At 51.2% G+C, this 13,027-nt stretch overlaps 1 protein-coding gene across 1 annotated transcript; it reads left to right on the forward strand.

The window, feature by feature from the left end:
* The first annotated feature begins 1,260 nt into the window (after positions 1-1,260).
* LOC115407486 (organic solute transporter subunit alpha) lies at positions 1,261-11,995 on the forward strand. Its single transcript, XM_030117832.1, has 8 exons — positions 1,261-1,324; positions 2,064-2,215; positions 2,293-2,366; positions 2,436-2,591; positions 9,193-9,304; positions 9,756-10,008; positions 10,752-11,069; positions 11,424-11,995. The coding sequence occupies exons 1-8, from the start codon at positions 1,261-1,263 to the stop codon at positions 11,993-11,995; spliced, it is 1,701 nt and encodes a 566-aa protein (XP_029973692.1).
* The last annotated feature ends 1,032 nt before the right edge of the window (positions 11,996-13,027 follow it).

Here is a 13,027-nt window from a genome sequence, read left to right on the forward strand (position 1 = left end):
TGTCTGCAGGACCGTCCATTCAGCCACGGCCAGTTTGTAAAGATGTGGGATCTTTTGGGCTTGAGCAAGAAACTCTCTCCAAAGCAGATGGAGAAAACTCTGTGCTGTCCTCAAACAAATGCCCCTGGAGAGAGAACCAACCGAGAGAAGCCGAGAGTATTGTGAGCATCACGAGGACTGTGGCTACATTTTGATGCATTATTTGTGGAGATTGAGCCAGAAATGTGGCCGGGGGGGTGAGAGAAACCTTTTTGGTTAAAATAGAGCCTCTCCAATACACACCCATTACGGCTGAATTTCTCCCCACTCTATAAAGCTCACAGTTACAATTTGGTAGAAGATACTGAAATGACGTTTTCACATCTGGACAAAGGAGAAAAACGGCAACGCTCTGGTATTTAGTGATGTCTCTATGAAGTATGGCGAGACATGAAGGACTGGTTAGGGGATGATATTGTTCATTTTGTCAGTCGGCCCTCGTCCGCTCACACGGGGGGAGAAATGTCCGGTTTGTGGGAATCTTCTCAGAATTCCTTGGAACACTGAGTCATAACACACCAGCCCGGGTTTTGATGTGCTTTTTCTGGTGCTGCTCCGAAGAGTGCGAGACTAGTGATCCGGCATACCTTTTCTCCCAAAAGCCCTCGGCCCAGATGAGCTCTCTCCTTTCTTTTCTTTTTCTTTTTGGGTGGTAATGTGTGCACGTTGCCACAGGCAGCAGGAAGAATAGTCCTGGTGGTGTTTTACAGTGCTGTGAGTCGACGCTGGGGAGAGTGGCTGAAGACGTCTCCTCGCTCCGCCGCCGCTCAGCTCCAGCTGCTCTCCAGCTCTTCACGCCGTTCTCCTGCCTGCAGCTGACTGGGTGGTGTGGACTGGGTGGTGTGTGGACTGGGTGGTGTGGACTGGGTGTTGGGTGGTGTGTGGACTGAGTGGTGTGTGGTGTGTGGACTGGGTGTTGGGTGGTGTGGACTGGGTGGTGTGTGGACTGGGTGGTGTGGACTGGGTGGTGTGTGGACTGGGTGTTGGGTGGTGTGAGGACTGGGTGGAGGACAGTCTTCACTCATGCGTTCACGGCTGAGGTGGACTTCGACCCATCTCCTGTCCTTCCTGCTGCTGTGGATCATTAACTGCAGCTCCGGGGCTCAATAAGGAAATGATGTGCGGCTGGTGGAAGGAAACGCGGTTCCTCCCTCAGCATGTTAGTCCAGACCGGCGGCGCTGATCCATCTGCTCGTTAACATGCTGCAGACACAATCCAACATGAGAGGTGCAAACTGCAGCTGGCTGGGTCCTGAAATCCCCCTGTCCTCGGACTTCTTCAGCGGTGAGTGAAGCTCCAGCCGCTCTGCAGGTCTTTTCTGACGGTCTCAGCCACAAGAGTCATGACGGGGTCGATATCTGCAGCCTGCAGGCCCGGAGCCACATGAGCTCTTCAGCGCCGCTCCAGCAGCTCCAGCAGCTCCAGCAAGCGTTCATAAACTCTTTTTATTTGAAATGCACTGCAGACTCTCCTTCTAAAGTACTCCAATGCCACTGTTGAAGATGACGGTAACACTTTACTTGAAGCACCCCTGTATAACACATTATGAGTACATTATAGCACTGTATAACTATAGCTATAAACACTCATAACTGATCACAATGCTTTATAACATCAGGACCTAACCCTATGCTGTATAGTGGGTTATGAAGCATTATGATCATTTATGAGTGTTTATAAGTACTTATAATGTTATAGCGGGTGCTTCTAGTAAAGTGTTACCAAGATGACAAATGTTCCAGGTTGAGTCCAGTAAAACTTGTCTCGTACTGCACACTGCCAAATTCTCCTTTTGGAAAGATAAGGATTAAATCTAAATAAAGCAGAGACACAACTAAAAGACATACAGAAAGCTGTAAGAGCAGGAGAGAGATTAAAACCAGATCCCGGTCTGACTGACAGCTCACACCATGTGGCAGTGCATTCAGTCCAGAACCAGCTTAGGTCCCAAGGCAGTGGATTGGCTGGCTTGCCTGGCTGCGGTGGACCGGAACGTGAGCTGCCTGTCTCTGCCTTGTCTCAGCCATCCGGGATGAACTGTGGCTCTTCCTGATCCCGGCCGGCCTGGCTCTCATCTTGTTGGCGGTCTTCCTGGAGGAGGTGGGCTTCTTCCTGCGCCACATCCCATCCTTCAGACGGAAGCGCCTGTACCTCTGGATCTTAGGAATGTACCCGGTAAGCTGACTCAGATGAAAATCTCTCAGTGCACAGAGCAGCAGCCGCCAGATGTGGATGAGCTTGTTTTGTTCCAGGTGTTTGCAGCGACCTCCCTCATAGCCCTCTATGTCCCACGCTCCTCCTCCTTCTGCAACTTCGTTGCTTCTCTGTGAGTCTTTGAGGACCAGTCGATCAGGCGTTGTGTTGCTGCTTTCTGAAGGTGTGTGTGCCCATCCAGGTATCACTCAATCACTTTGCTGAAGTTCATGGGACTGATCACAGATTTCTTTGGCGGAAAGGCCCGGATGCTTTCCACTCTGTCTGGACAGCAGGTGTCTCCAGACCCTTTCCCTTGCTGCTGCTGCTGCTGTCTGCCCATGGTGGCCATCACCAGGTACCTCCTCGCTCCCATTAGGCACCCGTTTCTTTAATCCAGTGAGAGTGTGTTTGATCAGGATATGCTAAAGACATGTCAGGCCATGCTTCAGCAGCTCTCAAGCTAAATGTTTCAATTCAGAAAAGGAGAAACTGGACACAAGGATATGCAACCTGCAGCTCAGCATTCACATTACAGTAGCTCTATAGCTGCTCTATAGTGGCTCTACAGCTGCTCTATAGTGGCTCTACAGCTCCTCTATATTGACTCTACAGCTGCTCTACAGCTGCTCTATAGTGGCTGTACAGCTGCTCTATAGTGGCTCTACAGCTGCTCTATAGCAGCTCTACAGCTGCTCTATAGCGGCTCTACAGCTGCTCTATAGTGGCTCTACAGCTGCTCTATAGTGGCTCTACAGCTGCTCTATAGCGGCTCTACAGCTGCTCTATAGTGGCTCTACAGCTGCTCTATAGTGGCTCTACAGCTGCTCTATAGTGGCTCTACAGCTGCTCTATAGTGACTCTACAGCTGCTCTATAGCGGCTCTACAGCTGCTCTATAGCGGCTCTACAGCTGCTCTATAGTGGCTCTACAGCTGCTCTATAGCGGCTCTACAGCTGCTCTATAGTGGCTCTACAGCTGCTCTATAGTGGCTCTACAGCTGCTCTATAGTGGCTCTACAGCTCCTCTATAGTGGCTCAACAGCTGCTCTATAGTGGCTCTACAGCTGCTCTATAGTGGCTCTACAGCTGCTCTATAGTGGCTCTACAGCTGCTCTATAGTGGCTGTACAGCTGCTCTATAGTGGCTCTACAGCTGCTCTATAGTGGCTGTACAGCTGCTCTATAGTGGCTGTACAGCTGCTCTATAGTGGCTGTACAGCTGCTCTATAGTGACTCTACAGCTGCTCTATAGTGGCTCTACAGCTGCTCTATAGTGGCTCTACAGCTGCTCTATAGTGACTCTACAGCTGCTCTATAGTGGCTCTACAGCTCCTCTATAGCGGCTCTACAGCTGCTCTATAGTGACTCTACAGCTCCTCTATAGTGGCTCTACAGCTGCTCTATAGTGGCTCAACAGCTGCTCTATAGTGACTCTACAGCTGCTCTATAGTGGCTGTACAGCTGCTCTATAGTGGCTCTACAGCTGCTCTATAGTGACTCTACAGCTCCTCTATAGTGGCTCTACAGCTGCTCTATAGTGGCTCTACAGCTGCTCTATAGTGGCTCTACAGCTGCTCTATAGTGGCTGTACAGCTGCTCTATAGTGACTCTATAGTGACTCTATAGCAGCTGTACAGCCACTATAGTGGCTCTACAGCTGCTCTATAGTGGCTGTACAGCTGCTCTATAGTGGCTGTACAGCTGCTCTATAGTGACTCTACAGCTGCTCTATAGTGGCTCTACAGCTCCTCTATAGCGGCTCTACAGCTGCTCTATAGTGACTCTACAGCTCCTCTATAGTGGCTCTACAGCTGCTCTATAGTGGCTCTACAGCTGCTCTATAGTGACTCTACAGCTGCTCTATAGTGGCTCTACAGCTCCTCTATAGCGGCTCTACAGCTGCTCTATAGTGACTCTACAGCTCCTCTATAGTGGCTCTACAGCTGCTCTATAGTGGCTCAACAGCTGCTCTATAGTGACTCTACAGCTGCTCTATAGTGGCTGTACAGCTGCTCTATAGTGGCTCTACAGCTGCTCTATAGTGACTCTACAGCTGCTCTATAGTGGCTCTACAGCTGCTCTATAGTGGCTCTACAGCTGCTCTATAGTGACTCTACAGCTGCTCTATAGTGGCTCTACAGCTCCTCTATAGCGGCTCTACAGCTGCTCTATAGTGACTCTACAGCTCCTCTATAGTGGCTCTACAGCTGCTCTATAGTGGCTCAACAGCTCCTCTATAGCGGCTCTACAGCTGCTCTATAGTGACTCTACAGCTCCTCTATAGTGGCTCTACAGCTGCTCTATAGTGGCTCTACAGCTGCTCTATAGTGGCTCTACAGCTGCTCTATAGTGACTCTACAGCTGCTCTATAGTGGCTCTACAGCTCCTCTATAGCGGCTCTACAGCTGCTCTATAGTGACTCTACAGCTCCTCTATAGTGGCTCTACAGCTGCTCTATAGTGACTCAACAGCTGCTCTATAGTGACTCTACAGCTGCTCTATAGTGGCTGTACAGCTGCTCTATAGTGGCTCTACAGCTGCTCTATAGTGACTCTACAGCTCCTCTATAGTGACTCTACAGCTGCTCTATAGTGACTCTACAGCTCCTCTATAGTGGCTCTACAGCTGCTCTATAGTGACTCTACAGCTCCTCTATAGTGGCTCTACAGCTGCTCTATAGTGGCTCTACAGCTGCTCTATAGTGGCTGTACAGCTGCTCTATAGTGGCTCTACAGCTGCTCTATAGTGACTCTACAGCTCCTCTATAGTGGCTGTACAGCTGCTCTATAGTGGCTCTGCAGCTCCTCTATAGTGGCTCTACAGCTGCTCTATAGTGGCTCTACAGCTCCTCTATAGCGGCTCTACAGCTGCTCTATAGTGACTCTACAGCTCCTCTATAGTGGCTCTACAGCTGCTCTATAGTGGCTCTACAGCTGCTCTATAGTGGCTCTACAGCTGCTCTATAGTGGCTCTACAGCTCCTCTATAGCGGCTCTACAGCTGCTCTATAGTGACTCTACAGCTCCTCTATAGTGGCTCTACAGCTGCTCTATAGTGGCTCTACAGCTGCTCTATAGTGACTCTACAGCTGCTCTATAGTGGCTCTACAGCTCCTCTATAGCGGCTCTACAGCTGCTCTATAGTGACTCTACAGCTCCTCTATAGTGGCTCTACAGCTGCTCTATAGTGGCTCAACAGCTGCTCTATAGTGACTCTACAGCTGCTCTATAGTGGCTGTACAGCTGCTCTATAGTGGCTCTACAGCTGCTCTATAGTGACTCTACAGCTCCTCTATAGCGGCTCTACAGCTGCTCTATAGTGACTCTACAGCTCCTCTATAGTGGCTCTACAGCTGCTCTATAGTGGCTCTACAGCTGCTCTATAGTGACTCTACAGCTGCTCTATAGTGGCTGTACAGCTGCTCTATAGTGGCTCTACAGCTGCTCTATAGTGACTCTACAGCTCCTCTATAGTGACTCTACAGCTGCTCTATAGTGACTCTACAGCTCCTCTATAGTGGCTCTACAGCTGCTCTATAGTGACTCTACAGCTCCTCTATAGTGGCTCTACAGCTGCTCTATAGTGGCTCTACAGCTGCTCTATAGTGGCTGTACAGCTGCTCTATAGTGGCTCTACAGCTGCTCTATAGTGACTCTACAGCTCCTCTATAGTGGCTGTACAGCTGCTCTATAGTGGCTCTGCAGCTCCTCTATAGTGGCTCTACAGCTGCTCTATAGTGGCTCTACAGCTCCTCTATAGCGGCTCTACAGCTGCTCTATAGTGACTCTACAGCTCCTCTATAGTGGCTCTACAGCTGCTCTATAGTGGCTCTACAGCTGCTCTATAGTGGCTCTACAGCTGCTCTATAGTGGCTCTACAGCTGCTCTATAGTGACTCTACAGCTCCTCTATAGTGGCTCTACAGCTGCTCTATAGTGGCTCTACAGCTGCTCTATAGTGACTCTACAGCTGCTCTATAGTGGCTCTACAGCTCCTCTATAGCGGCTCTACAGCTGCTCTATAGTTACTCTACAGCTCCTCTATAGTGGCTCTACAGCTGCTCTATAGTGGCTCAACAGCTGCTCTATAGTGACTCTACAGCTGCTCTATAGTGGCTCTACAGCTGCTCTATAGTGGCTCAACAGCTGCTCTATAGTGACTCTACAGCTGCTCTATAGTGGCTCTACAGCTGCTCTATAGTGACTCTACAGCTCCTCTATAGTGGCTCTACAGCTGCTCTATAGTGACTCTACAGCTGCTCTATAGTGACTCTACAGCTGCTCTATAGTGGCTCTACAGCTGCTCTATAGTGACTCTACAGCTCCTCTATAGTGGCTCTACAGCTGCTCTATAGTGACTCTACAGCTGCTCTATAGTGACTCTACAGCTCCTCTATATCGACTCTACAGCTCCTCTATATCGACTCTACAGCTGCTCTATAGTGACTCTACAGCTGTTCTATAGTGGCTCTACAGCTCCTCTATAGTGACTCTACAGCTGCTCTATAGTGGCTCTGCAGCTCCTCTTATGGCGGTTTTCCTCTAGTCCCTGCTCGGCCCGGCTCGTCGCGGTTCGGCCTGGTTCCTGCGTGTTTCCTTGTCGCTCATTAGCTGAACTGGAGGATTCCTGGTGATTTTTGGCGTGTTTGTGACCAGATCCTGGTTGTAGCAGCTTAGAGCCGAGCTCTGCTTCTCTGATCATTTAAACAGCTGTTTATTCTAAAGATTAACAACCAGTTTAAAGTATTTTAACTTTGAGACTCAACTTTGGCAATTATTGTCTTCAACGTGGAGCCCCAGAATTATTAATTAATGAAGCACACATTTGGTTAATTCCCAATTCTAAATTTGTAGTGTTTATTTTCTGTAATTTACCCGTTTTTCAGTGGGTTGCTCATTTGTACCACTATTGATTGATCAATAACTTCTCATCAGTCAAAAATTTAATGGTTAAATTTCTCATTCCCAAATAACTGATTACCTGACGTTGTTAATGAATACATCTTGGATTTTGGATAAATTACTTTTGTTTTGCACTTTAAACAGGTAAACACAGCAACTGGTTGTGATTTATGATCTGATTTATGATTAGTGATCTGTAAATATTGATTAGTAAATAACAGTTTACTCAAATTCATAATTTAATAAAATTGCCTGAAGTGATCAATTATCTTTGGCAGTCTATACTTTAGTAATTTAAAGGAGTCATATTATGCAAAATTCACTTTAAAAAGGAGTCTTTACAGTCATGTTGCCTCCCAGAGCCTCTGTATGATCCCCCAGAAGTGAAACATTCAGTCACCTCCCTCAACTGTGGCTCCACTTTTAAGAAAATATACACTCAAACACGCGGTTCTGAAATCTCCCTCTTTCTGACGTCATGAAGAGGAACACCACTCCCCCCCAGGAAGAGAATCCAGCCTCTGGCCGGCCCCGGTCCCGGACAGGTCGCTCATTTCAGCTGTATTTTCTCATCCATCTCCAGTGTTTTCATAAAGTCAGCTCCTCCACCGTCTTCAGGTGGGTCAGCTGACCAGCTGACAGTTTTTGCTAGCTTAGCCACAGTTAGCTGGGATGGGAACGTAGCGGAGCTCCTCTCCCCAGCAGAGAGGCTCTTTGAGTCGGCCGCGGCTGTGACGGCGCCCGGGCGTCTGACTTCCAGGGCCGAGTTGGGGCCGATTGGGTAAACGGCCCGGAGCTGCTCCACGGAAGCTGGTCCCGAAGCCGGCGGAGACGCACGGCTCGCCCGGCCGCTGGGCCGCTCCTCTCCTCGCCGGGACGCTGCGAAGCTCCGGAGCCCAGCGGAGGCGCACTGCGCCGGGCGCAAAGTCAACACACACCGGCAGCGCCGTCCGGATGAAGAGGGCTGCTCCTCTGAGAGGCTCTCTGCTCTCGATGTCACACCAACAACACATGATATAAACAGAAAATAAAAAAACACTCCTCATTTCGCTCCTGTCAGGTCGCTCTGCTCGTCCAGCCACATTGATCTGTAATTTATAGACTTCCAGCAAGGATGAGTACATGGTTTATGTTTTGATCTCAAATGAGAGCTTTTCTTTATCCAATAGTTCCTTTTGTTTGGTTCATTCTATATAAAAACAGTAATTTCCGCGTTCGCTGCTGTCTGGACCCTGTTCAGCTGATTCTCTCCTCCCGAGGCGGCGGAATAACAACATATAGGAAAAAGTTTACGTCCGTGAGGTCGTGCATTGTGTTTTATTTTGAAACTTCCGGTGTAACTTCCTGTAAGGTGCTTTCTTAACGACAGTGAATTTACGAGGTGGGCGTGGCCAGATGCGTTCAAGTTCATCACGGAAAATAGGCTGTCAAAAACAGGCTGTTCTGAAGAAGGCTCCTCAGAGCCACTTTTTAGACCCTCAAACTCTGAACAGAGGACGAATTTGGGGCAAACAAACTTATATACTATGTTTTTAGGTGTCTGTGACCGATATGACGTGACTGAAAAATAGCATAATAGGTCCACTTTAATATGAAGTACCAAACATTAACCCGACACTCTTTTGACTCGAGTTTTTAACTGTTTTGGTGAAACCTTCACCAAAATGTCTGTTATCTGTGGATCAGGGCACAGACGCACAAATCCAAATGAACAAATGTCAGCTGCTGAACGTCAGATCAGGTGAAGCCAAACTGGACAAGGACAGGGCCCAGGGTGCAGGAACGTCTCTGCAGGACATCAGCTCTTGCTTTATAAAGCTTTGAGCAGCCTGAAGCCTTCCAGCTGAAGCGGCCTGGAGAAGTGAAGGTCATGACCTGCAGCTTACACAGCGCTTCAGTGTTGGACTGTCCTGTTCCTCTGTCCTGGGACAGAGCGATGCGCTCCTAACCGGGACAATGTGACAGGATGAATTCACTCTGAATACTGCCTTCTGCAATATCAAATCTGTCCCTGTCCCTGTGTCTGTCCCTGTGTCTGTCTCTGCCTCTGTCTCTGCAGCAGCAGTCGTGGTTGGATGATGGCTGCCGTCCTGCAGCTGTCTGTGGTTCGCAGCATCCTCTTCTTTGTCACTCTGGTTCTGTGGACGGATGAGCAGTACGACTATGGAGACGTGAGTCCTCCGTCCCGCGTCCGCCTGAACTCATCTTGAAGTGGTTCTCCAGAAGACCGCACGCTGTGACCAGCAGTTTCTACCATCTTCACACCATGTGGAGCCCCAGAACATGTCCGGCCCGTCAGAGTCTCAGCTTTCACAATATCTGAAGTTCACTTAGCAGCAGTCTGAGATGTGGTGCTTCCAGCTGTTTCTCCAGCTGTTTCAGTTTCTTTCTTCAAAGCTCTTTAGTTCCTAGCTGCTGGATGTGTGTCCACCCCTGCTGGACACTGGATGCTGCTGCCACTGTCTTTCTTCCCTCCGGGTCTCTCACTGCCGTGCTTCGCCGTCCTGCTTCTCTGTTCCGGCGTCATGGAGCTGCTGTGGCGGCCATGTTTCCCATGTGGTGTCAGTAAAGCCTTGCTTGTTTCTGGATCTCCAGCTCTGAGTTCCTTCACGTTGTTTCCAGGTGGACTCAGTCAATCCCAACCTGTACGTCAACGCCATCATCGGCGTGTCCACCCTGGTGTCCTTCTACGGCCACCTTCTGTTCTACAAAGCCACCAAGAGCGCCCTGCGCGGCTTCGGGCTGCGGGCCAAGTTCGTGTGTGTGGTGGCGGTTCTGGTTCTGTGCGGCCTGCAGAGCAGCATCCTGGAGACTCTGGGCGCTCTGGCCGTCTTCCCCTGCTCGCCTCCGTTCTCCGTCCTCACCAGGTCCCAGCGTGAGTACCGGATCTGGCCTGCCTCTGGTCTGAGCTCTGTCCTCAGTGGTGGCGGTGTGATCTCGCCAGTAAACCGCCCAGAAACCATCATAGCATGACATAAGACGTCCATCAGTAGGATTTTGTCCACAAATTTAAAGGAGAAGTTCGGTTGAAACAGTTTTAATGTTGTTTATAGAACGCAGTAGAACAATCTCCTCACCCAGAATGCTTTTCTGATCTGAATAGAGCTTCGGGAGAAATTTAGATCCAAAATCGAGCGGCGCACATCCGTATAGGTCTAGCAGACGGGGCGTCGGTAACGCCGCTCCTAAAACGGCTTTAATCGTCCAAAAACTCAGTAGTTTCACCAACATTTCATCACGGTCCGCTCAGCCTCTCCTCCACAGCCCGGGGTCCAGATACATGCTGTGGCTCTGTTGACCTCTGACCTGGAAGATTTGTTTACGGCTGCCGTGCCATGCGCAGTACTGCTCCTTGTTTCCGGGGCAACCGGGGCGACACAACAACTTTCTTCTTCTAGTTTAGTGCAAAATGGACGAATATCTGTGGGATGAAGATGTTGTGGACGTGGAGGAGAGGCTGAGCGGACCGTGACAGATGTTTAAACCGTACTTTCCCTTTAATGTGTTCTTTGAAAAGAATCATTTCAGTCCTGAACTCTTCTCCACTGCTGAGATGTTGTGTGCTGCGCTGCGGCAGCGACCCTGACGCCGCTGTGCTGTCTCTGTGTTGTCCCGCAGTCATCTATCACTACAGCCTCATCGTGGAGATGTTCTGCATCGGCCTGTACGCTCGCCACACTTTCCGCCGGGCGGAGCCCGGTGAGCTGGAGGGGGTGGAGGGGGCGGAGGAGCTGGACCGGCCGGGCTGCGAGCTGCAGGCGGACAAGGCCGTTCAGACGGACGACGTTCGGACGCCTAGTCTGAAACCAGAGCCGCCGTCGGAGGAGGGCCGCTCGGCCTTCAACCCCGGCTACAGCAGCGACGGCGAGGACAGCCTCTGCAAGATCGAGCACAAACCTCTGGACGGGTTCTTCTTCTCTCGGGTTCAAGGCAGAGGTCGGCCGGAGGAGGACCTGCAGCTCCGGGTCACAGCTGAACCCGAGCAGCCAGACCTGAGTGGGGCGACTGTGGTGTGACCGGATCACTCAGCGGGGCGCCGATCCGTTCAGCTCCGGCATGACCTGCTGTCTGTCCCAGAGGTCATGCTGGGAGGACAGTCATGGGAGGACGCCTCTGTTCTCAGGATGTGAGTGTTTGAGGTGACAGGAGTCCTTCAGCAGACGCTTCATTATTGAACAGTTTTGATTTTGGGACAGGCGAGTTAGTGTTTCTCTTATTTGCTGTAACGATGTGTTGGATGGCTTCCTGCACAGCTCTCCTCACACCTCCCAGACGGGATCCACCTCCCAGACGGGATCCCCCTCCCAGACGGGATCCACCTCCCAGACGGGATCCACCTCCCAGACGGGATCCACCTCTCAGACTGGATCCCCCTCCCAGACGGGATCCACCTCCCAGACGGGATCCACCTCCCAGACGGGATCCCCCTCCCAGACGGGATCCCCCTCCCAGACGGGATCCACCTCCCAGACTGGATCCCCCTCCCAGACGGGATCCCCCTCCCAGACGGGATCCCCCTCCCAGACTGGATCCCCCTCCCAGACTGGATCCCCCTCCCAGACGGGATCCACCTCCCAGACTGGATCCCCCTCCCAGACTGGATCCCCCTCCCAGACGGGATCCCCCTCCCAGACGGGATCCACCTCCCAGACTGGATCCCCCTCCCAGACGGGATCCACCTCCCAGACTGGATCCCCCTCCCAGACTGGATCCCCCTCCCAGACGGGATCCACCTCCCAGACTGGATCCCCCTCCCAGACGGGATCCACCTCCCAGACTGGATCCCCCTCCCAGACTGGATCCCCCTCCCAGACGGGATCCACCTCCCCACGCTCCAGAACCTCCTACCAGGGATCTGCTGAGCTTCTGCTGTTGTTCATTTTCAGACTGAAAGTGCGGTGTGTCAGTCCGGTTCTTCATTCTGTGCTGTCCTTTAGTGTGGAACCACACAAAGACAACAGCAGGGGTCCACAGTCAGAGGGACAAAGACGAGCAGACCGTTATTCTGAGATCAGTGCTGCCGCAATGAAACCCAATAAAAGGATGTCTTGTCGTCGATGTCTGGCCGTGATCTATAACAGTACAACATGCTACAGAGCATGGAAAGTTCTTCACACAGCAGAACGAGGAAGAAAACCTTCCCCTCACAATCATGTTAGAACTCTTAACGCCGGTGTGTCCAACAATCAGGCTGTGGACCAGAAGCGGTCCTCCAGACGCGACGGCCCACGGCAGGGAGGGCTTCTCCACTACAGTCCACAGGGGACTGGCTTTGTGTTTCCCTCATTGTGTGATCTTTGAGGGGTGTGCCACTTTAACCTCTATATAATCTCTAGTGTGTGCAGTTTCCAGGTGTCCCTGTGTGTCTCCTCCACACACACAGCTTTCCTTCCACAGCCCATAAATGTACATGAGCGTATCTGGTGAGTTAAAGTCTTATATGACCGCCATGGAGCGCTGAACAGCCCTGTTCTTTCAGCCGCCTTGGCTCCTGCCTTCAGTGGAACAGGGGTGGAGCTGTTGGTGGTCCTGTAGCAGGTCTCAGCTCGAGGTCTGGAGGGCCAACTGACTGCAAGAGAGACCTGAAACCTGCAGGACCGGGGCCCTGGAGGCTGCAGTGGCTTCAAAATGTGTCTCAGGTGATCTGAGCAGAAATGTGAAGATCAAACAACCAGTGGGAACCGGCGCCGATATGTATTCAGTCACACCACGCCCTGAGGCGGTCTGACGAGGATGTGGTGGTCCTGAGGCGGTCTGACGAGGATGTGGTGGTCCTGAGGCGGTCTGACGAGGATGTGGTGGTCCTGAGGATGTGGTGGTCCTGAGGCGGTCTGACGAGGATGTGGTGGTCCTGAGGCGGTCTGACGAGGATGTGGTGGTCCTGAGGCGGTCTG

The sequence above is a fragment of the Salarias fasciatus genome, chromosome 20 (genome assembly GCF_902148845.1).
Source record: "Salarias fasciatus chromosome 20, fSalaFa1.1, whole genome shotgun sequence".
Lineage (NCBI taxonomy): Eukaryota > Metazoa > Chordata > Actinopteri > Blenniiformes > Blenniidae > Salarias > Salarias fasciatus.